The following is a 24656-nucleotide window of genomic DNA, read 5'->3' as shown; positions in this document are numbered from 1 at the left end:
CTGTGTGCCTGCTGCAGTCCAGTATCTGCTGCTGTACCTGGTATCCAGTATATCTGCCGGGGTCCTGTGTGCCTGCTGGGGTCCAGTATCTGCTGGCATCTGCCCGGTGCGTCCGCCGGCGTCCGGTATAGCATGGGGGTCCGGTATAGCATGGGGTCCGGTATAGCATGGGGTCCGGTATAACCGCCGGGGTCCGGTATAGTGGGGGGGGGGGGTCCGGTATAGCGCTGGGGTCCGGTTGCGGAGCGGAAGTGCCCGTTGCCCGGGTGCGATTGTGACGCAGCATCGCGTCGTCCGATTGGTTGACGTCAGGAGGCTGCGCGGTGACGTCCATTCACTTCCGTCGCCCAACTGGAAATTCCGGAGAAAACTCGGGGCCGCTCGGTGGTGGGAACCGGGGCCGCGATACGGGGAGCGCGGATACGGGGGGGGATGGTGGGGACGGGGGATACGGGGAGCCAGGGGATACGGGGGGGAGGGGAAACGGGAGTGGAGGCCGGTGAGCGGGGACGCCAGGGCCGCTCGTAGCTGTTGGGAGGCCGGGGATTGGAGGGGAGGCTGGGGGTGAGGGGGTTGGGAGGCCGGGGGTTGGGGGGAGGCCGGGGGTTGGGGGACGGGGAGGCCGGGGGTGGGGGGGTTGGGAGGCGGAGGGGGTTGGGGGACGGGGAGGGTTGGGGGACGGGGAGGCCGGGGGTGAGGGGGTTGGGGGCCGGGGGTGAGGGGGTTGGGGGACGGGGAGGGTTGGGGGACGGGGAGGCCGGGGAGGCCGGGGGTGGGGGGTTGGGGGCGGGGAGGCGGGGGGGGTGAGGGGGTTGGGGGACGGGGAGGCCGGGGGACGGGGAGGCCGGGGGACGGGGAGGCCGGGGGTGAGGGGGACGGGGGACGGGGAGGCCGGGGGTGAGGGGGACGGGGGACGGGGAGGCCGGGGGTGAGGGGGACGGGGAGGCCGGGGGTGAGGGGGACGGGGAGGCCGGGGGTTGGGGGACGGGGAGGCCGGGGGTGAGGGGGACGGGGAGGCCGGGGGTGAGGGGGTTGGGGGACGGGGAGGCCGGGGGTGAGGGGGTTGGGGGACGGGGGTGAGGGGGTTGGGGGACGGGGAGGCCGGGGGTGAGGGGGTTGGGGGACGGGGGTGAGGGGGTTGGGGGACGGGGGTGAGGGGGTTGGGGGACGGGGCAGCCGCCGCCGCCTGGACCCGGCCACTGGGAGCGGCACCGGGTGACTGACGCTTTTTGTGCCTTTCAGGAACATCAAACGACTGAAGGTTTCTCGGCTTCCTGCTGACCGTTTACTTCTTGTCTCCAACCATCTTCATCTTATCGGTAAAGTTGTGTAAATATTCCCAACAGTAACAGAGCAAGACGGTCTAAAGAAGACCCGAGACGTCACCTCTCCATGTTCTCCAGAGACGCTGCCTCACCCGCTGAGTTACTCCAGCACTCTGTTCTTTTGTGTATTATCCAGCATCTGCAGTTCTTTGTTTCTAAAAACCACAACGTCCTTATATCCCCATCTGTTGCCTTTACATCTCGAGCTTCGTTTGCATTGGTTGTGTATGGGTTGGTAGAAAATTCACAGCAAAAGAGAATTTGTCTTGTGGTTGCAGGAGATGAGAGTGCCTCGACCTCACCTTCTATCTCTGGGACCTGACGGCCATGGCCCTTCGAGTACACTTGCTGTTCACATGTGAAGTAGCTGCACATTCTGCCTGCAAGCTCAGTGTCCCTACCCTCATTTCTCTTTAATCCTAGTGCCATTCACATAAACTTATCTTTCTGACCTATACTGGGGAAAATAATACCTTTATATATATATATATTTTAAATTTTATAAAAGGTCTTGATTCTCAGTTCAATGAAGTCTCATAATCACAGTTCATATCTGTACCAAGGATGTAGATAGAAGTCGCCCTCCTGCTGATGATAGGGAGCAAAGAAGGTTAAGTGGTCAGCTATCAAACGTTAGAGATAGGTTTACGAGTGCCACGTATTCGTGAATACAAGTATAAGGAGATGAATGTGCGGCTGGTGATAGTGCCTGGGCATTGGGTCATGCAAGAATTTTGATTCCTGAAGAATTGGGACTGTTTCTGGAGACAGTATAATGGGTCATACCTCAGAAGAAATGAGACCCTTGTTGGGTGAAGGGTTGCACATGCCATTGGGGAGGGTTTAATCCAACAGTAGGAGAATGGGACCTTGAGGATTAAATCAGAAGCAAAGTAGAAGATAAGGGTTTAGTAAAAGAGTATTTGGGAATAGGGCAAGAAGGGGAAGAATAGCCAATGTACTGGAAGGTGGCAAATTGTGCCTGTGTAAGAAAAGGCCAAATAGAATCAGACAAAACGATGAGATAAAATTAAGGTTCTTTGTCTGAATAAACATAACATTTGCAATAATATAGATGAGTTGATGGCACCGGATACTGTATAGTATGTAGGCCATCGACAGCAGATTGTAAGATACGGTATAAATCAAGGAATAGCAACGCTTGTAGGAAATGTACTGCAATAGTCATTGATCTTAATGGTGATATAGGCGAGGCATGTTAAATTAGAAAGGGAAATCCTGAGGACAAGTTCACGAAAAATATTTGAAAGGGCTTGGAGCAATTCATAAAGTCAAACCAGGCTGATTTAGATCTTGCATTGTGCAATACCAGGGTTAATTAACTCATTATAAAGAATCCTCTGGAGAAAGTGATCATAGCATGGCAGCATTTCAAATTCAGTTTGAGGGCAGGGCAGTTGTGTTTGAAGCTAGAGTAATGAATTTTAAAGAGAGGGCAATTATAAAATTGCCTAGCAAAGATAATTGAAGGGTTTAGACAGTAGATTATCAGTGGGAAACATTTAAGGCGATATTTTATAAATTTCATATTCTGATAAGGTGAGGCTCAACAAAAAGGGTGCATGATTCCTGGCTAACAAACAGATCGGGAAAAGACAGACAAAATTGCAGTTGTGCAAGCCAGAGGATTGGAATTAAATTTTAGAAAATAGGAATATGACTAAAAAGGAATAAAGAATATGAGTGAACTAGTACATAATATAAAAACTAACATTAGGTCCCTTATAAAATGGAAAGGAATAGTAAGAATGGGATTTAGTGAATAATATGGAATTCTAAATAATTATTTTGGATTGATCTGGTAAAAAGTAGTTGGGACACTAATAGGGTTCCAATACAAGTTCTTGGTCCTGAAGGCCTGCATCCTATGATCTTAAAAGAACAGGCAGCAGAAAAGGTGAATGGGTTGATTGGAATCTTCCAAAATTCCTTGGATTCTGAAGCTACCCCTGAGGATTAGAAAGAAGCAATCATAACACCAGAAAGCAGGACATTTTACAGCAGCTAACCTAACATCTGACATTGGAAAATGCCCAATTCCAATATTGATAAACAATCTACATTTAATATGGGGCAATTTAGGAATTAATTGCAAGATTAACCACATTATTCATTTAGAAACAGTGTTTCTAAACTCTTGGATTAACGAGCTAACTAATGTAGGAAGGAATGGCAGATGCTAGTTTAAACCGAAGGTAGACACTAAAAGATGGAGTAACTCAGATGGGTCAAATAGCATCTCTGAAGAAAAAGAACAGGTGACGTTTTGGGTCGAGACCCCTGAAACGTCACATTATTTTTCTCCAGAGATACTGTCTGACCCGCTGAGTTACTCCATCATTTTGTGTCTACCTTCGAGCTAACAAGTGTATTGGAATTCAGCAGATTATCATTGTAATTTTAGAAACTAATTATAATCTCTAAAAATAACACTTGTTTTTGTGCAGTAAAAGATAAACCATGAAAAATCAAGACTCTGAAAGTAAGCTCAGCCCATCTGCTGGTGGTCTTGAAGCACTCGTTCGTGTCACAGCAGCAGAGGGGACAGAGGACAAGCTGAGCGTTCTTGGATCTGCAGGCCTTGAAACTATTTGCCAAACTATTGAAAAGTCTGGTGGTCAAAACCATGATAATATAAAAACCAATGAAGATGTTCTGAAACATACACAAACCAGAAACAGCAGTGAGGCATCATTAGTTGTTCAAGAAACTTCAACTCCTGAGAACTTGAATAGCGTCCAGCCTGAGACGTCAACATCTGATGTCTCGGATGAGCTTAGCAGACAGCTTGAAGACATTCTGAACACGTATTGCTGCACTCTGGATGAGCATGGTTCTTCAGTGCAGCCTGAGGAATCTCCTGAGTTGGAAGAGCTAGAAAAGTGTGCAAACAATGAGGCTCTGAGAAATGGTGTGCGGGAGATAGAATGTGGGGAGATGACTGAAGAAACCGAAAAAGTGGTGAAGGTCGGAGCTGATGTGAAAGAGAATGGAGATGTTCCCAACAACAAGGATCAGAAAAAACCTCCAGAGAAAAAGAAAGCCAAAGCACTAGGTGGGCCAAAATTCTCTTACTTTGTATTGTTTTATGGATTAAATTTAGCCCATTTAGTTTTCTCAGTTAAGACAAGGATATTGCCAACTGTTGAAATGTGGGCACATTAGCGTACACAGTGAGAACATATTTGCACAGTTCTCAGAGTTCTCGGAGTACACAGTGAGAACAATGCAGTGCATGTTTGCACTGACTGTGAGGAAATTCTGATTAATCCCTTCTGTCACCACATGGTCTGTATCACTCTCATCCTCTTAATGCCTCTCAGGGAGCTGTGAACTTGCAACCCCAGATGTATTTACATAAGGGTCCTGCCATTAACGACATACTTTTCTCTTGCACTTCACAACTCCATTTGTCATTACTCCACCCAAATTTCCAAATGATCTCTATCCTGCTGTTTCTTTAGACAACCTACCACCAATTTTCATATTGTCCACAAATTTACTAACCAAGCCACCTGCCATCATGCAAATTGCAAGCAACATAGGTCCTAGTGCTGATCCTTGTTAAACACAACTGGTCAAAGAACTCCAGTCAAAAAACACCCCATCACCATTTCCCTGTCTTCTGTGAGGCGATTGGTTAGATAGGAGGTCCCTAAACCTCCTCCCTCGACTCTGTCCAGGGACCCCGACAATCCGTTCAGGGTGGATGGAGGTTTACTTGCACCTCCTCCAAACTCATCTACTGTATGCGTTATTCAAGATGTAGACCATTATACATCGGCGAGACCAAACATAGGCTAGGCAATCGTTTTGCTGAACACCGTCGCTCAGTCCGCATGGAGCTACCTGATCTCCCGGTTGCCAAACACTTTAATTCCCCTTCCCACACTGACCTTTCTGTCCTCGGCCTCCTCCATTGTCATTGTGAGGCTAATTGCAAACTGGAGGAACAGCATCTCGTATTTTGCTTGGGCAGTTTACAACCCAATGGTATGAATATTGATTTCTCTAACTTCAAGTAACCCCTGCATTCCCTCTCTGTCCATCCCTATCCCACACTGATTGCAGCAGGTTCTCAGTTCTCGTTCTCACCTAGCAAATCGCTAACAATGGCCTGTTTCCTTTATCATTGTTACTTTTTTGCATATCTTTCATTCATTTGTTCTATATCTTCTCAATCTTCTCGCTGGAATTTAGAAGATTGAGGGGGGATCTAATAGAAACCTACAAAATTCTTAAGGGGTTGGACAGGCAAGATGCAGGAAGATTGTTCCCGATGTTGGGGAAGTCCAGAACAAGGGGTCACAGTTTAAGGATAAGGGGGAAGTCTTTTAGGACCGAGATGAGAAAGTTTTTTTTCACACAGAGTGGTGAATCTGTGGAATTCTCTGCCACAGAAGGTAGTTGAGGCCAGTTCATTGGCTATATTTAAGAGGGAGTTAGATGTGGCCCTTGTGGCTAAAGGGATCAGGGGGTATGGAGAGAAGGCAGGTACGGGATACTGAGTTGGATGATCAGCCATGATCATATTGAATGGCGGTGCAGGCTCGAAGGGCCGAATGGCCTACTCCTGCACCTATTTTCTATGTTTTTATCTCTCTACACTTGCTGTCTATAATCTCTCGTTTCACTTTCCCCTGACTAAGGGAAAAGAAGGGTCTCGACCCGAAACATCGCCCAAAAAGGTTTGGAGGGATATGGGCCTGGTGCAGGCAAGTGGGACTAGCTCAGTGTCATGGTTGGCATGGGCAAGTTGGGCCTTTGTCTGTGTTCCTACTCTAGTCGAATTATCCCCCTTGCTCTGCCAACCAAGGTATGCAGTTGATTGATGGGATAAAAGTGAAGGGCACATGTTCTGTATGACGTGGCCAATACTGTCACAAATATTTAATGACGGAGAAAAATGTTTTCTTCCATTTGCTTCAAATAAGTATTTCACGTGATATTCAACAAGATAACAAGGTATGTAGGTTAATTGGCTGGGTAAATGTAAAAATTGTCCCTAGTGGGTGTAGGATAGCGTTAATGTGCGGGGATTGCTGGGCGGCACGGACTTGGAGGGCCGAAAAGGTCTGTTTCCGGCTGTATATATATATATGTAGGTTAATATGTAGATATGATAAATATGCTGGTTCCTTTTTGTTAACGCGCGTCTCATCCTTGAAATTTATCTGATTTGGCACAACTCCACATGGATTGTGCAAAAGTACGAGAAACTCAGTAACTGATTGCAGTTTCTTGTGAACCAACGTGGATTGATATATATTAACTACTTGAAATTGTGCTTTCCCCTGTTTTTGCCAGAATGCGTTTATTAGATGACACTTAATCTGTGCAAAACTGTTTCAAAAACTGATTTGTCAATGCCTTGTTATTGAAGTGAAGATGATGTAACTGAGTGGTTATGTAATGTTTTTATAAACTGCGTTCCCTTGTCTCTTTGTAACAAGTCCTGATAAACAAATTCTAGCTACTAAGTGGTAACAGGAAGAGACAGTTTAAACCTAAGTGTTGGTGTATCTTTAAACATTTGCCTGAAGAGGAATGAATTCATGCAGTAAGTCATCTTTGTGTGGGGAATCTTCAAGTTGCAGCATATGGTTCGTGTTGAATTTCTTGATATCCGACAAGTATATTTTACAATTTGTAAGATGTGAAAGCCTGGTTTAAAATGTTTTGCATTGTATGTAGTGTATAGGATGTAAAGAATGATCTAGAATAGTCATTTTATTTACTTCCTACAGAAGTGATGATTTATATTTTATCTGGTGCACATTGTTTTTCAAACGTAGCCGTCACAAATGAAAGGATTAGGGTTAGAGTAACAGTTGTTCCCTTGTAATGGATTATCAGTTGAGGTTAATTGTGCATTGTATATTTCCTTGCATATAGGCTTGCAGTACCAACTATTCCTTGAAGTAAGGGAGGAGGGAGAAGATTCCCCCTGTTTTAATTGAGGTATCATGCAAAGGGATATGGGAATTGGGGTAATGGGAAACAAAGTGGGAAAATGTAAAAGTATTTGCATTGGGAATAATGCTAATACTCTGGAAGCCAAGATTTTCCTTGTTACTCATTTTGGATTGCAGGCACTACCAGCATGGCGGACATTTACTGCGTCTTCCTGATTGCCCTTGGGTTGGTGGTGGGATGTGGTCTGTGTTCTACAATAACACTTCAATGCTGCAGTTCAACCTCGTGGCAATGAAAGGACAACAATATGTATTGTATTACTTGGAGGGAAATTGTGAATTATGTTATCCAGTGCTCACTGCCTTTTGTGCCTTAGAACACCTAGTTGTGTGATGGTGAACACGTCCAAGGGGCACTGACCCTGAGGAATGTATTGGTTGCCATTCAAGATGGCTGCTTTGTCAAGTTGCACTCCAAGAAGGCTGCTGTAGCATTAGAATTTCAGCAGGATGTTTCCTGGAAACATTGCCAGAGTGAGGCTACACACAAATTGGAGGAACAGCACCTTTCGCTTACAACCCAGCGGCAGACCAATTTCCCTCCGGGGTTGAATAAAGTTTTATCGTATTTATTGTATCGTATATGAGCGTTGAATTCTCCCCCCTCCCCCTGTTGTTTCACCAGTTCCACAGGTCTCTGCATTGTATTGCTCTTGACTTCCTCAGCCAACAATGGAACCACCAGGTAACCACTCTGCCTGAGGTCATATGTGCCTGGCCCTGATTGGTCCTGGTCTTTTCCCGCCTCCAGCACTTCATCCTTTTTCTCCAGAGACATTGCCTGAGTTACTCCAGCACTTTGTGTCAAATGGGGCCAGCTTAATTACTAAACCTGTTTAGTTTAATTACACGGCACGGTAGCGCAGCGGTAGAGTTGCTGCTTTACAGCGAATCCAGCGCCGGAGACTCAGGTTCGATCCTGACTACGGGTGCTGCACTGTAAGGAGTTTGTACGTTCTCCCCGTGACCTGCGTGGGTTTTCTCCGAGATCTTCGTTTTCCTCCCACACTCCAAAGACGTACAGGTATGTAGGTTAATTGGCTGAGTAAATGTAAAAATTGTCCCTAGTGGGTGTAGGATAGTGTTAATGTACGGGGATCGCTGGGCGGCACGGACTTGGAGGGCCGAAAAGGCCTGTTTCCGGCTGTATATATATATGATATATGATATGATAAACCTGTTTCTCCATCGCTGCTCCCAACCTCTGGAACTCACTACCCCAAACCGTCAGAGACTCCTCCTCACTCACCACATTCAAAACATCACTGAAGTCTCACCTGTTCAGCACTGCCTTCAACCACTGACCGTCACCTCTCCTTCTGTCTCCTTTTTCTGTTCGTTTACTTATTTATCTATTTATTTTCTTCTCTGTGTTCTAGTAATCCCTGTAAAGCGTCTTTGAGTGTTTGAAAAGCGCTATATAAATGTAATGCATTATTATTATTATTATGGGTGAGTTAGGCCAACATTTCTATTTCCATGCTGTATGACTCTGACTATTCTCACTAGAATGTATCAGGCTGAGAGGTGATCTTGTAGAGTTCATAAAATTATGAGGCACATAGACACTATCTTTCCTTGGGTGGGAGAGTCTAACACTAGAAGCCATAGTTTTAAGCTGAGAGGAAAGAAATATAAATGCAGTGAATGCCATGAATGCAGGATCGATGGAAGCAGTGATACACTGAGAGATCCTGGTGCAAGCCACAGGTGAAAGTGACCGCATGAATAGATGTGGTAGTAAAGAGGGCATATGGTACACTTGCCTTTATCGATCAGGGAATTAGTTACAAAAGTTGGGAAGTTGTGTTGCACCTGGTAAAACGTTGGCCTGGTCACTTCTAGAGTATTGCGTGCAGTTCAGGTCAACGCATCACAGGAAGGATGTGGAGGCTTTGGAGACGGTGCCAAAGCAATTCATCAAGATGTTGTCTCCAAAGAACGTACTATCTTCAAGGAGAATTTGGAGTCGGGTTGTCTTGTCTGGGACTGGAGTGTCAAGGCTGACAGAAGTATATAAAATTTAAGAGTTGCATTAGAGTAGAAGCTTAGATTTGAGGTTAGAGGGGTAAGTTTAAAGCAGATCAAGGCAAGGTTTTTTACACAGTGGTACTTGCTGATGGAAGCAGATACATTAGCAACATTTAAGAGGCATTTAGACATATGAACATATACAGAATAGAGGGATATAGACCATATATAGATAAATGGGATTATTTTAAATTGGCATTATAGTTAGCAAGTGGAGGGATTGGGCAGTTGGGATGCCAATCAAGTCGACTGCTTTATCAGGGATGACGTTCAACTTGAGAATTGTTGACACTGCACTTTCCCAGCCGAATGGGAATCTATTCCATCATGATCCCATTTGTAATTTGTAGATGGTGGAAAGATCTTGGTGTGTTAAATTTCGGGAGCCAAGAGATGAAAACTAGCTGAGCATTGGGAAATGGTTACCTAGATAGAGCACAGAGATAGAGTTGCTGCCTCACAGCCCAGGGACCCGGGTTCGATACTGGCTACGGGTGCTGCCTGTATGGAGTTTGTGCGTTCCCTCTGTGACCGGGTGGGTTTTCCCCGGGTCCTCCAGTTTCCTCCCACATTCCAAAGGCGTATAGGTTTTTAGGTGAATTGACTTAGGTAAAATTGTAAATTGTCCCTAGTGTGTAGGATAGCGTTAGTGTCTGCTGGTCGGCATGGGCCGAAGTGCCTGTTTCCGTGCTGTATATCTAAACTAAACTAAAGAGTGATGCCTTCCATCCCATGGTTTGAAAATGAAGGTAAACAGAATGAACAGTGATTGACTAAAGCAAAAATCAAAACTGCTGGAGGAACTCAATGGGGATTGAGCATCTGTGGAGGGAAATAAATGATGCTTCGGGTTGGGACCCTTAATTTGTCTGAAGAAGTCTGGAGGAGACTCACTGTGATGGATGTTTCTTTGATGGATGTTTCTTTTTTGTGTGTTTTTGGGGTTGGGTGGTTTGAGTGCCTGTTTGATGCATTTATTGTTGGACTGTGTTTTGGGGGGTTTTTGGGGTTGGGTAATTTGGGTGCCTGTTTAGTGCTTTTATTGTTGGACTGTGGGTGATTGAATTAACATTTTGTTCAAGATGGCCGCGCCGTTGTGTTTGGCTGCCTGCCACTGTATGTTTCTTTTTTTTTCCTAGTCAGATGTGCAGCACTTTGGTCAACGTGGGTTGTTTTTAAATGTGCTATACAAATAAATTGAAAAAAAAAAAAAAAAAAAACCTGAAATGTGAGTTGTCCATTTTCTTCCATAGTTGTCACCTGACCCACAAAGTTCCTCCAGCAGTTTTGTTTTTGAACAAGCATCTGCAGTCTCTTGTGTCTCTGGTAATTAACTATGCTTGTCCTTTTTCTGGTTTAGGTATATCTGGAGAAATGTATGCATTATCAAATGGGTGGCAAAATGGCTGTACAGTGAGACTTGTCTAATGGTGCAAGTACAATACAATACAAACGTTATTGTCATTGTGCAGTGTACAAGTACAGAGACAACGAAATGCAGTTAGCATCTTAACCAGAGTGCATGTGATGGAATAGTAAAACATATAATATATACAGTAATTCAGTAGCGGTAGTGGAAATTCCGGTGAGCGAGATCAGTCACTGATGGGAGGAGTGCCCAAGGGGGGGGTTGGGGTGGGGTGGCAGCAATCACCGAAGCGCAGAGTTAAGTAAGGGAACGACCGCAGGAAAGAAGCTGTTCCTGAACCTGCAGGTCTGGGAACGGAGAGACCTGTAGCGCCTCCCAGATGGGAGGAGGGTAAACAATCTGTGGTTAGGGTGAGAGCTGTCCTTGACGATGCAGCGCGCCCTTCGCAGACATCGCCTACTCTGGATAGACTCAATGGAGGGGAGTGAGGAACCGGTGATGCGTTGGGCAGTTTTCACCACCCTCTGCAGTGTTTTCCGGTCGGAGACAGAGCAGTTGCCATACCATACTGTGATACAGTTAATAAGGATGCTCTCGATAGTGCAGCGGTAGAAGTTCACCAGAATCTGAGGAGACAGATGGACCTTCTTTAGTCTCCTCAGGAAGAAGAGACGCTGGTGAGCCTTCTTGATCAGTGTTGAGGTATTGTGGGTCCAAGAGAGGTCATCAGAAATGTTGACACCCAAGAACCTGAAACTGGAAACACGCTCCACCTCCGTCCCGATGGGGGTGTGTGTACCACCCCTAGTCCTTCTGTAGTCCACAATGAGCTCCTTGGTCTTCTTGGTGTTAAGGACCAGGTTGTTGTCAGCGCACCACGTTGCAAGTAGCTGGACCTCCTCCCTATAGGCCGACTCATCGTTGTCGCTGATCAGGCCAATCACCGTTGTATCATCTGCAAACTTAATAATGGTGTTAGAACCATGTACAGGTGTGCAGTTGTAGGTGAAAAGGGAGTAGAGGAGAGGGTTCAGCACACAGCCCTGTGGAACGCCGGTGTTCAGGGTGATGGTTGAGGAGGTGTCGTTGTCTAATCTAACAGACTGGGGTCTGTTGGTTAGAAAGTCCAATATCCAATTGCAGAGAGAGGGGTTGATGCTCAGGTCGTTGAGTTTGGCAATCAGTTTGGAAGGGATGATGGTGTTGAATGCTGAGCTGAAATCGATAAACAGCATTCTCACGTAGGTGTCTCTGTTGTCAAGGTGGGAGAGGGCGGAGTGAAGTGCCGTGGAGATGGCATCCTCTGTACTCCTGTTCTGGCGGTAGGCGAACTGATAGGGGTCCAGTGTGGGAGGTAGGCAGCCTTTGAGGTGTGCCAAGACCAGCCTCTTGAAGCACTTAGTGAAGATGGGAGTAAGTGCAACTGGGCGGAAGTTGTTGAGGCTCGCTGCAGTGGAGTGTTTTGGCATCAGCATGATGGAGGTGGTTTTAAGACTCGTAGCGACAGCTGCTTGGGCAAGTGACAAGTTGAAGATGTCAGTCCAAACATCTGTCAGCTGCGCAGCGCAGACCCTGAGGACGCGCCCGGGGATATCATCAGGGCCAGCAGCCTTCCGTGCATTAATCCTGCTCAATGCCGTACACACGTCGGTGGGGGTGAGTGTGAGGTGCTGATGATCAGCAGGGAGCACAGCCTTGATAGCCACCTCTTGATTGTCCCTGTCAAAGCGGCCATAAAAGTGATTAAGCTCCTCAAGGAAGTAGGCCTACAAAATGAGATATGATATTGTGGAAGCCTTAATTTATCCAATGCAATGTCAGACTTTGGTGTCATGGAGTCACTGTTCAGGTTCCTATTAAATCTTTCCCCTCCTCACCATAAACCTATGTCCTCTATTCCTTGATTCCCCTACTCTGGGTAAAAGACTCTGTGTTTACCTGATCTCTCATGATTTTCAACACCAATAAAAGATCACCCTATCCTCCTGCGGTCCAAGAAACAAATCCCAAGACTGCACAACCTCTCCCGATCCCTCAGGCCCTCGAGTCCTAACATCATTATCGTAAATCTTCTTTGTGTCCATTCCAGCTTGACAACAAGCCTTCCTATCACATGGTGACAAAAACTGAACACAATACTCTAATGTGGCCTCACCAACTGTAACATGTCTTCCCAACTTCTATACTCAATACTCTGACTGATGAAGGCCAATGTGCCAAAAGCCATTTTGACTTCCCCATCTACCTGTGATGCCACTTTCAAGGAACTATGTACATGCACTCCTTGATCCTTCTGGTCTAGAATACTCCCCAGAGCCCTACCGAGCACTGTGCAGATCTTGTCCTTGTTAGACTTCCCAATATGTAACACCTCACATTTCTCCTTATTAAATTCCATCAACGTTCCTCAGTCCACCTGCCCAACCGATCAAGACACTGCTGCAATCTTTTACAACCAACCACTCACTTTAATGTTGAAAGGAACTGAAGATACTGGTTTACACCGAAGATGGGCACAAAATGCCGGATAACTCAGTGGGATAGGCAGCATCTCTGGAGAGGAATGGGTGACATTTCAGGTCGAGAAGAGTCTTGAGCCGAAACGTCACCCATTCCTTCTCTCCAGAGATGCTGCCTGTACCGCTGAGTTACTCTAGCCACGTGGGTACTTTCGTGTCTACCCACTTTGGTGTCATTTGCAAACTTGCATCATGCCATGTACGTTCTTATCCAAATCACTGATATAGATAACAAACAGCAATGGGCCCAGCACCGAACCCTGAGGCATACCACTAGTCACAGGCCTCCAATCCAAAAAGCAACCAGCCACCATCGTCCACTGCTTTCTTCCATAAAGCCAATTTTCTGTCCATTCAGCTATGTCTCCTTCGATCCCATACAATCTAACCTTCCTGAGCAGCCCACCAGGTGGAATCTTGTTGAATTACTTTTCTATCATATGGTGTCAATCAGGTTGGCCAGAGGCAACCATCAGTGTTGGAGGGGGCTGCATTAAGCCATAGTTGAGGATGTATTTGGTGGTGCTTCTTTCTCTTTGGTAATTTAGTTGCCTTCACAGCAGTGTGGACTAATTCGTATCAGTGTAATCCTATGTTGTGCCATTAGTTTGACGTTTCAATTTAAGATACATCTGTCGATGTTCATGTCATCCTCCACATCATTCCTTTGATCTCTTGGCTTAGTGATAATATTAGCAACAAATATGCGAATGGAAACCACCAGAAATGTCAGCAGATCAGGCAGCTTCAGTGGAAAGAAACAAAGTTGACATTTAGATCAATAATTTTCATCACAACTGCTCTTCTGTAAGAACATCGAGTTGAAATGGGGAGAAGGCAGGAACGGGGTACTGATTGAGAGTGATCAGCCATGATCGCATTGAATGGTGGTGCTGGCTCGAAGGGCTGAATGGCCTACTCCTGCACCTATTGTCTATTGAAATAACTATTTTTGTCTTCACAGATGTTGATGTACTGAGTGATTCCACAATTTTCTGTTTATAATTCACAATTTTAAACACCTGCAGTTTTTTGCATATATTTTATTGAGTTGCAAGGTAGTGTATTGTGGAGGATAGTTTTGATGCTCAAAAGCAGCTCGTGCGTGTTTAGTTTTGACTTAGATTTTTTATGAAGCCATTGGCTCTGCCACCGCCCTTTAGCTCACCACTACCACCTGCTGATTCTGTCATGTCCTCTCCTCATAAAGCTGAGAAGAACTAAAGACCAAAATATGTTGGGAAATTTTCAAACATTGATCAACTGCTGAAAGATGTTCTTCCTGTTACATTTCTAATACGTGATCATGTTTTTCAGGAAAGGAAATTACGTTGCTGATGCAGACGTTAAACACTTTGAGTACCCCAGAGGAGAAGCTTGCTGCACTCTGCAAAAAATATGCAGATATGGTGAGCAGAATGGTGTAAAATGTATGATTGTTATTCAGGCTGCTAACTACTATCAACACACAAGCTAATTACTGTGTTGACATTACAATATGTTAATCATGCACACTATATGGAAAAATAGTGAACCTGGGTTTTGTTATTAAAAAGTTTGACAAAATGGATCTTGTGCCACATCTCACATGAACCAGTTTTTCTTTGGCACGGCCAATCAATGCCAAAGTGCTGGATGAACTCTGGGTCAGGTTACATCTGGGGAGGAATGGACAGGTAATGTTGCAGATAGAAACATAGAAAAATAGGTGCAGGAGTAGGCCATTCATGGCTGATCATCCAAGATCAGTGCACCAATCCTAGTTTTTCCCCATATCCCATGATTCCTTTAGCCCTTGGAGCTAAATCTAACTCTTGAAAACATCCAGTGAATTGGCCTCCACTGCTGGCAGAGAATTCCACAGATTCACAACTCTCGGGGTGAAAAGGTTTTTCCTCATCTCAGTCCTAAATGGCCTACCCCTTATTTTTAAATGCCTTATATTCTTAATTCACAAGATCAGGGCCCTTCTTCAGACTTTGATCAAAGACCCTCCCCTGTATACATCTATCGTTTGCCAGGCTTTGTCCTGCCCACACCTTTCTGTTCCAGCTTTCTCCCTGCTACAACAATCAGTTTGAAGAAGGATCCCAACCTGAAACGTTGCTTCTCCATTCCATCTGAGTTCCTGCTGAGTTCCTCAAGCACTTTGCTTTTTCCTCAAAATTCCAGCATCTACAATTCCTTACAACTTCATGATTCTGAACTAAATTGCCAAGTTGAATAGAACCATAGAGTCCGACAGCTCAGTCGTGCACTTTGGTAGTAGGAATAAAGGTATAGACTATTTTCTAAATGGGGAGATATTCAGAAATCGGAGGTGCAGAGGGACTTGGGAATGCTGGTGCAGGATTCACAAAGGCTAATTTGCAAGTTGAACTGGTAGTAAGATGGGCAAATGCAATGTTAGCATTTATTTTGAGAGGACTAGAATATAAAACGGGAATATAATGCTGAAGTTTTATAAGGTGCTGGTCAGACTGCATTTGGAATGTTGTGAGCAATTTTAGGGCCCCATATCTGAGGAAGGATGTGCTGATGCTGGAGATGTTTCAGGGCTGGATTACGAGACCGATGTTTAGAAGGATGAGGGGGGACCTCATTAAAACTTTCTGAATAGTGAAAGGCCTGGATAGAATGGATGTGGAGAGGAAGTTTCCACTAGTGGGAGAGTCTAAGGCGAGTGGGCACAGTTACAGAATAAAAGGACGTACCTTCAGAAAGGAGATGAGGAGGAATTTCCTTAGTCAGTGGGTGGTGAATCTGTGGAATTCATTGCCTCAGATGGCTGTAGAAACCAAGTCATTGGGTATTTTTGAAGTGATTGACAGATTCTTAATTAGTAAGGAAGTCAAAGGTTATGGGGAGAAGGCAAGAGAATGGGGTTCAGGGAAAGATTGATCAGCCATGATTAAATGGTGTAGACTCAATGGGCCGAATGGCCTAATTGTGCTCCTATGACTTATAAACCTATGAATATCATCACCGCAATGTTGTATGATTCTTCCCTCCCAGCCCTTCCTTCGAGTTGCTTTTATTTTTCCTGTATTAGATGATTTTTACAGGTAAAATATTGCGTCAGTGGTCACAAGTTCACGTTATAGTAGAATTAGGCCATTTGGCCCATTGAGTCTACTCCGCCATTCTGTCATGGCTGATCTCTGCCTCCTAATCCCATTTTCCTGCCTTCATCCCATTACCCTTGACATCCATTCTAATCAAGAATTTCTTTATCTCTGCCTTAAAAATATTCACTGACTTGGCCTCCACAGCCCTCTGTGGCAATGAGTTCCACAGATTAACTACCCTCTGACGAAAGAAGTTCCTCCTCATCTTTCTAAAAGAGCGCCCTTTAATTCTGAGGCTATGAACTCTGGTCCTAGACTCTCCCACCAGTGGAAACATCCTTTCCACATCCACTCTATGTGTTTCATTATTCTGTAAGTTTCAATAAGGTGGCCGCTCAACCTTCTAAACTCCAGCGAGTAGAGGCCCAGTGCTGTCAAACGCCCATCATATGCTAACTCACACATTCCTGGAATCATTCCTGTAAACCTCCTCTGGACCCTCTCCAGAACCAACATCCTCAGATATGGTCTTGAATTTTATTTTCATAACATGCTGAAATTGCACGTTCAGAAAAATATTTTCTTTTTCACTTGAAAATATACAATGTAAGATTGGTACCAACTGTAAGCAGTCTTTCTGCAGCTTGAAGAACATAGAAATACTCAAAAGCAAATGAGATTACTGCAAAAGAAGCAAACGCAGATGATCCAAGAGAAGGACCACATGCGGGGTGAGCACAGCAAAGCTATTCTAGCAAGGAGCAAGCTGGAGAGCTTGTGTCGTGAGCTGCAACGGCACAATCGAACTCTGAAGGTAAGCTGGTCTGGTGGTTCGAGGCAGGTCGACAGACCATATCACCGAGCTACTTAATATGACACTTGCGATTTAAGTTATTTTATATCTATTTGATAATAAATTTTCTCGTCTGGGAGAGTGGGAACTGTGTACCACAGTTAGTTTGGCTGCATGCAATAGGACAAAAGACCATGGGATCTATAAACCTTGGGCACATTAGAGCAGTCTATTCCATTCCCTGTGGAGTATCTACAGAGTTTTATGGGAGAAGTTGGTCCAAAGGCCTGTTTCCATGCTGAATAACTGAATCTAATTGCATTTTCTGCTTGATCCCCAACCCCTCTATTCCCATTTAATTCAAGGATCTATCTGTGTTTGCCATAACCGTGTTTGAAGACACAGCATCCACACTGCTTTTATAGTACAGGCCTCAATATTTTATCATAATTTCCAGGAATCTATCTGGTGAACATTAATTGCTCTGTCTTTAAGGTAGTTTTATCCTTCCTTACATTGGAAGACTTGAACAATGCACAGTGCTCCAGATTTAATCTTGGCAAAACCCTACACAGTTTGAATTAAGCCTTCCTTACTCTAGTCTGTTGCCCAGGCAATAAAGAACAGTGCTTGTATGATGGTAATTACTTGAGCACTAATTTTCCTGCTCTTGTACAATGGAACTCCAATATCGTTGACTAACCTATAATGATGAATTGCCATTGAAATCTGTTAGCGTCTTGTACCTTCTGTACCTCATCTTTATGTTTCTTGCTGACAGCACAAATGAGGCTGAGTGCTCTCTGTTTGAAAATGTGAAATATGCAGCAAGTAAGTTCAGGATGTCTATGTGTATTTGTCACTTTACAAAGTTTTGGAGGAGTATTGTCATTTTATCTGTTTTCCACAGGAAGAAGGTGTTCAACGTGGAAGAGATGAGGAGGAAAAGCGCAAAGAGATCACTTCTCACTTCCAGGTAACTCTAAACGATATTCAGGCACAGATGGAACAACACAATGAACGAAACTCCAAACTGCGCCAGGAAAACATGGAGCTGGCTGAGAAATTAAAGAAACTTATCGAGCAGTATGAGCTGCGAGAGGAGGTAAATTAACAGAACTCAACTCTAATGTTTATCGGAATATTTCCTGTATCAGAGTGAAATAACAATAGACAATAGACAATAGACAATAGGTGCAGGAGTAGGCCATTCAGCCCTTCGAGCCAGCACCGCCATTCAATGCGATCATGGCTGATCACTATCAATCAGTACCCCGTTCCTGCCTTCTCCCCATACCCCCTCACTCCGCTATCCTTAAGAGCTCTATCCAGCTCTCTCTTGAAAGCATCCAACGAACTGGCCTCCACTGCCTTCTGAGGCAGAGAATTCCACACCTTCACCACCCTCTGACTGAAAAAGTTCTTCCTCATCTCCGTTCTAAATGGCCTACCCCTTATTCTCAAACTGTGGCCCCTTGTTCTGGACTCCCCCAACATTGGGAACATGTTATCTGCCTCTAATGTGTCCAATCCCCTAATTATCTTATATGTTTCAATAAGATCCCCCCTCATCCTTCTAAATTCCAGTGTATACAAGCCCAATCGCTCCAGCCTTTCAACATACGACAGTCCCGCCATTCCGGGAATTAATCTAGTGAACCTACGCTGCACGCCCTCCATAGCAAGAATATCCTTCCTCAAATTTGGAGACCAAAACTGCACACAGTACTCCAGGTGCGGTCTCACCAGGGCCCGGTACAACTGTAGAAGGACCTCTTTGCTCCTATACTCAACTCCTCTTGTTACGAAGGCCAACATTCCATTGGCTTTCTTCACTGCCTGCTGAACCTGCATGCTTCCTTTCATTGACTGATGCACTAGGACACCCAGATCTCGTTGAACTCCCCCTCCTCCTAACTTGACACCATTCAGATAATAATCTGCCTTTCTATTCTTACTTCCAAAGTGAATAACCTCACACTTATCTACATTAAACTGCATCTGCCATGTATCCGCCCACTCACACTATAGCTATTATTATACATATCATAGAGTGATATAGTGTGGAAACAGGCCCTTCGGTCCAACTTGCCCACACCAGCCAACATGTCCCAGCTACACTAGTCCCACCTGCCTGTGGTGGCCCATATCCCTCCAAACCTGTCCTATCCATGTACGCGTCTAACTGTTTCTAAAGCATTGGGATAGTCCCAGCCTCAATCACCTGCTCTGGCGGCTCGTTCCATACGCCCACCACCCTTTGTGTGGAAAAAGTTACCCCTCAGGTTCCTATTAAATCTCCCCCCCCCCCCCCCCCCCAAAATCTTAAACTATGTCCTCTAGTTCTCAATTCCCTGACTGTGCGTCTACCATAGTATGGGAACTGCAGAGGCAATTATTAACCACTTCAAGACAAATTCTATTGCCTCCCATTTCTTTGATCACACAAAGGGTGGTAGGTGTATAGTACAAGCTGCCGGAGGAGGTAGTTGAGGCAGGTATTATCGCAACATCTAAGAAGCATTTAGACAGGCACAGATAGGACAAGTTTAGAGGGATGTGGGCGGGTGGAACTAGTGTAGATGGGACGTGTTGTTCGATGTGGGCAAGTTGAGCTGAAGGGCCTGTTTCCACGCTGTATGACAGGGTTGCATGCAGCACGGATCAAATTGGGATTTTTTGGTAGAGAGTATTTGAAATGAGCTGACGTATTTCTGTAGTATTTGCTTGCTTCTGCAACTATGTAAGAAGTTAAAATGATAAAACTATATTCTATGCAATTGTGTCAGAAAATAGACTTTGGGGGTTAGATATCGGAGGGCCCTAAGTAAATGGGAACATTAATCTGTTAGTTTCTCTTGAGTCTGAAATCGCCCTTTCATGTTTACTTTTGAAGTATTTTGGTGTCTGTATCAAATTAAATGATCTGATATCAGAGAAAATCTGATCAGTTTCCTTTGCATTACAACTTTAGGAACAACATAAATGATGTCTCCTGCATGTGTGGCTCTTTCAGCACTGATGCCTTTACGATAGGTTAGCAGTATTTAATTGCAAATATTAACCAGTTTACCAAAGATAGACACAAAATCCTGCAGTAACTCAGTGGGTCAGGCAGTATTTGGAGAAAATGGATAGGTGACGTTTTGGGCCGAGACCCTCTGGGTCTGTACAAAACAGCATCTGCAGCTCCTTTTTATTACAACCTGTTTACCAGGTTGGGGTACTGATTAAAAGTATGTTTGGACTATTTAGACACAATATATAAAGGCATATTAGAAACATAGAAAAATGGGTGCAGAAGTAGGCCATTCAGCCCTTCGAGCCATTCAATATGATCATGGCTGATCATCTAAAATCAGTACCCTGTTCCTGCTTTTTCCCCATATCCCTTGATTCCGTTAGCCCTAAGAGCTAAATCTAACACTCTCTTGAAAACATCCAGTGAATTGGCCTCCACTGTCTTCTGTGGCAGAGAATTCCACAGATTCACAACTCCCTGGGTGACATTTTGTTTTCCTCATCTCAGTCCTAAATGGCCGACCCCTTATTCTTAAACTGTGAACCCTGGTTCTGGGATCCCCCAACATCAGGAACATTTTTCCTGCATCTAGTCTATCTTGTCTGTCCATTCCCGTAAGAATTTTATATGTTTCTATAAGATCCCCTCTCAACCTTCTAAATTTCTATGAATACAAGACCAGTCGACCCATTCTTTCATCGTGTGTCAGTCCTGCCATCCCGGGAATTAACCTGGTGAACCTAAGCTGCACCCCAATAGCACGAATGCCCTTCCTCAAATTAGGAGACCGCAGTTGCACACAATACTCCAGGTGCGGTCTCACCAGGGCCCTGTATAACTGCAGTAGGACCTACTTGCTTCTAAACTCAAATCTTCTCGCAATGAAGGCCAACATGCTTTATTAGCTTTCTTCATGGCCTGCTTTACCTACATGTTTACTTTCAGTGACTAATGTACAAGCACACCCAGGTCTCGTTTCACCTCTCCGTTTCCTAATCTGACACCATTCAGATGATTATCTGCCTTCCTGTTCTTGCCACCAAAGTGGATAACATCATATTTATCCACATTATACTGCATCTGCCCACTCACCCAACCTATCCAAGTCACCCTGCAGCCTCATAGCATCCTCATCGCAGCTCACTCTGCCACCCAGCTTTGTGTCATCCGCAAATTTAATTCCCTCGTCTAAATCGTTAATATATATTGTAAATAACTTGGGTCGCAGCACTGAGCCTTGCAGGACCCCACTAGTCACTGCCTGCCATTCTGAAAAGGACTCAATAATTCCTACTCATTGCTTCCTGTATGCCAACCAGTTCTTCATTCATGTCAATACCCTACCCCCAATACCATGTGCTCTAATTTTGCACTCTAATCTCTTGTGGGACCTTGTCAAAGACTTTTTGAAATTCCAAAAACACCACATCCACAGGCTCTCCCTTATCCATTCTACTTGTTACATCCTCAAAAAATTCGAGAAGGTTAGTAAAAAAATGTCAAGCATGATTTCCCCTTCATAAATGCATACTGACTTTGACCGATCCTGTCACTGCTTTCCAAATGACATCTTTAAAAATCGACTCAAACATCTTCCCCACTACTGATGTAAGGCTAACTGGTCTATAATTCCCTGTTTTCTCTCTCGCTCCTTTCTTAAAAAGAGGAGTTACATTGGCTACCCTCCAGTCCACAGGAACTGATTCAGAGTCGAGAGAACGATTTCTCGGGCCACCTCCTCAAGTACTCTGGGATGCAGACCATCAGGCCCTGGGGATTTATCTGCCTTCAGTCCCAACAGTTTACCTAACATCATTTCCTGACTGATGTGGGTTCCCTTCAGTTCCTCCCTCCCACTAGATCCTCGGTTCCCAAGTATTTCTGGGAGATTGTTTGTGTCTTCCTTAGTGAAGACAGAACCAAAGTACTTGTTCTGCCATTTCCTTGTTTCCCATTATAAATTCCCCTGTCTCTGATTATAAGGGACCTACATTTATCTTGGGGCAGTGGGCAGGTGCGAGAGTCCTGCACGGGAAGGTCGATGCTCCCACTCCCACGAGTCTCGGGCAGATGAGGCTTGTCAGCCTGGGAAGGCAGTCCATCTAGGAAAGGGAAAACTTTGATCTAAAACCTCCATTGCCTTGTGGCCATATCCAGTCATGGAAAAGGCTCCAAGAGTAAACCTCAAGAAAAATCCGTAGTCGGAGTCCCGAAGGCAGTTTGTCGTTGTCTACAACCTGGTTCTGGCAGCTCCTGCAACGGTGCTGGTGCCAAATGGTAACGGCTCTGCTGTTCCTTTGGATCAATCAGCGACGTGGAGAGGGGGGCAACAACCTGTCCTTCATATGACATCGCCCAGGCTTGCATCCGACCACACATCACTGCAAACACACTAGCCGAGGTGCGGAGCAAGCAGCCAACTGATGCATCACCCATGGTCAGCCATGATCGAGGGGGCCTAAGAAGAAGAGAAAGAAACATTTATCTTCACTAATCTTTTCCTTTTTACATATCTGAAGAAGCTTTTAGAGTCAGTTTATATATTCCCTGCAAGCTTTCTTTCATGCTCTTTTTCCCCCCTTAATTATTTTTAATAATGAAAACTTGTTCACAGCACATTGACAAGGTATTTAAACACAAAGATCTACAACAACAGCTCATCGATGCCAAACTCCAGCAGGCACAGGAGCTGTTGAAAGAAGCAGAGGAAAAGCACCAGAAAGAGAAAGATTATGTGAGTATGTAATCTCTAAACTTCTCTCTCACCAGTGTTATTCAACATGCTGATGTGACAATATGCTTTTACAATGATACCTTAAAAGGATTTAAATGTTTCAAGGCAATTTGCCCAGTGTAAACAGACACAAATATTCACACTGCAAGAGCAGAAGCTATTTGGAGGGGTGGGAAAGAATTGTGGCATCTTACAGACAGATCTTTCAGCCCCCCATGCCCTGCCTAAACATTATGTATCCATCAAAACTGATTCTATTTACCAGGACTTGATCCCAAACATTCTGTGTCTTGGCGACTCAAGTGTTTGTTCAGATTTTTGAGAGTACCTTTTTCACCACCTCGGGTATTTTGTTGTGGATTACAACTACATTAGGTGAAGGAAGTCTATGGTTGGGTCCCCTCAAATCCTTTTACTACTTAAACCTCTGGGGAAAGGTGTCTCTCTCACTCTCTCCACCCCTCCCTCTCTCCACCCTCTCTCTCTCTCCCCCCTCTCTTTCTCTCCCCCCCTCTCTCTCTCTCCCCCCTCTCTCTCTCTCTCTCTCTCCCCCCTCTCTCTCCCCCCTCTCTCTCCCCCCCTCTCTCTCCCCCCCCCTCTCTCTCCCCCTCTCTCTCTCTCCCCCTCTCTCTCTCTCCCCCTCTCTCTCTCTCCCCCTCTCTCTCTCTCCCCCTCTCTCTCTCTCCCCCCCTCTCTCTCTCTCCCCCTCTCTCTCTCTCCCCCTCTCTCTCTCTCCCCCTCTCTCTCTCTCCCCCTCTCTCTCTCTCCCCCTCTCTCTCTCTCCCCCTCTCTCTCTCTCCCCCTCTCTCTCTCTCCCCCTCTCTCTCTCTCCCCCTCTCTCTCTCCCCCCTCTCTCTCTCTCCCCTCTCTCTCTCCCCCCCTCTCTCTCTCTCCCCCTCTCTCTCTCACCCTTGCTCTCTCCCCCCTCTCCCTCTCCCCCTCTCTCTCTCTTCCCCCCTCGCTCTCTCCCCCTCCCCCCCTCTCTCTCCCCCCTCTCTCTCCCCCCCTCTCTCTCCCCCCCTCTCTCTCCCCCCCTCTCTCTCCCCCCCTCTCTCTCCCCCCTCTCTCTCCCCCCTCTCTCTCCCCCCCTCTCTCTCCCCCCCTCTCTCTCCCCCCTTCTCTCTCCCCCCTTCTCTCTCCCCCTTCTCTCTCCCTCCCCCTCTCTCTCTCCCCCTCTCTCTCCCCCTCTCTCTCCCCCCTTCTCTCTCCCCCCTCTCTCTCCCTCCCCCCTCTCTCTCCCCCCCCCCCTCTCTCTCTCTCTACCTCTCTCTCTCTCCCTCCCCCTCTCTCTCAATATAGGAGGCCTAGGACAGAAAGGTCTGTATGGGAATGGGAAGGGAAATCAAAGTGTTTGTCAACCAGGAGATCAGGTAGGTCCAGACGGACCGAGCAAAAGTGTTCAGCGAAACGATCACCCAGGCTATATTTGGTCTCACCGATGTATTAGAGACCATATCTTGAACAATGGATATATGTGTTCTAATATATTATCTTATCTCATCTTCAGCTGTTAAAGGAAACAGTGGAAAGCCAAAGAATGTGTGAATTGATGAAGCAACAGGAGGTCCATCTGAAGCAGCAGGTATTGTTTGTAGGTGTATAAGACATGGATCTACAGGTATGATCTTTGTCAGTCGTGATCTCTGCTCTCCAAAATGATTTGAAATTTGGGTTCCTTGCAACAGGCATCTCAAAACACTAGAGAATTGCCACATTATCTCCCCAAAATCTTCCACATTCACTGACTGGAGAAGCAAGTCAGCACCACTTGCTTTTTCAGGCCAATATCCCAACCCTAA

General features: G+C 45.5%; 1 protein-coding gene across 1 annotated transcript; it reads left to right on the top strand.

Annotated features, from left to right (window-relative positions):
- The first annotated feature begins 327 nt into the window (after positions 1–327).
- LOC144589990 (alpha-taxilin-like) lies at positions 328–24460 on the top strand. Its single transcript, XM_078394914.1, has 8 exons — positions 328–387; positions 1243–1319; positions 3794–4401; positions 14558–14649; positions 16952–17122; positions 18012–18206; positions 22738–22857; positions 24365–24460. The coding sequence occupies exons 3-8, from the start codon at positions 3807–3809 to the stop codon at positions 24458–24460; spliced, it is 1269 nt and encodes a 422-aa protein (XP_078251040.1). The 5' UTR covers positions 328–387; positions 1243–1319; positions 3794–3806.
- The last annotated feature ends 196 nt before the right edge of the window (positions 24461–24656 follow it).

Source organism: Rhinoraja longicauda, unplaced genomic scaffold, assembly GCF_053455715.1.
Source record: "Rhinoraja longicauda isolate Sanriku21f unplaced genomic scaffold, sRhiLon1.1 Scf000096, whole genome shotgun sequence".
In the NCBI taxonomy this organism is placed as follows: domain Eukaryota; kingdom Metazoa; phylum Chordata; class Chondrichthyes; order Rajiformes; family Arhynchobatidae; genus Rhinoraja; species Rhinoraja longicauda.
Note: the sequence above shows the minus strand (reverse complement) of the source record. Positions and strands in the feature narration are given on the sequence as shown.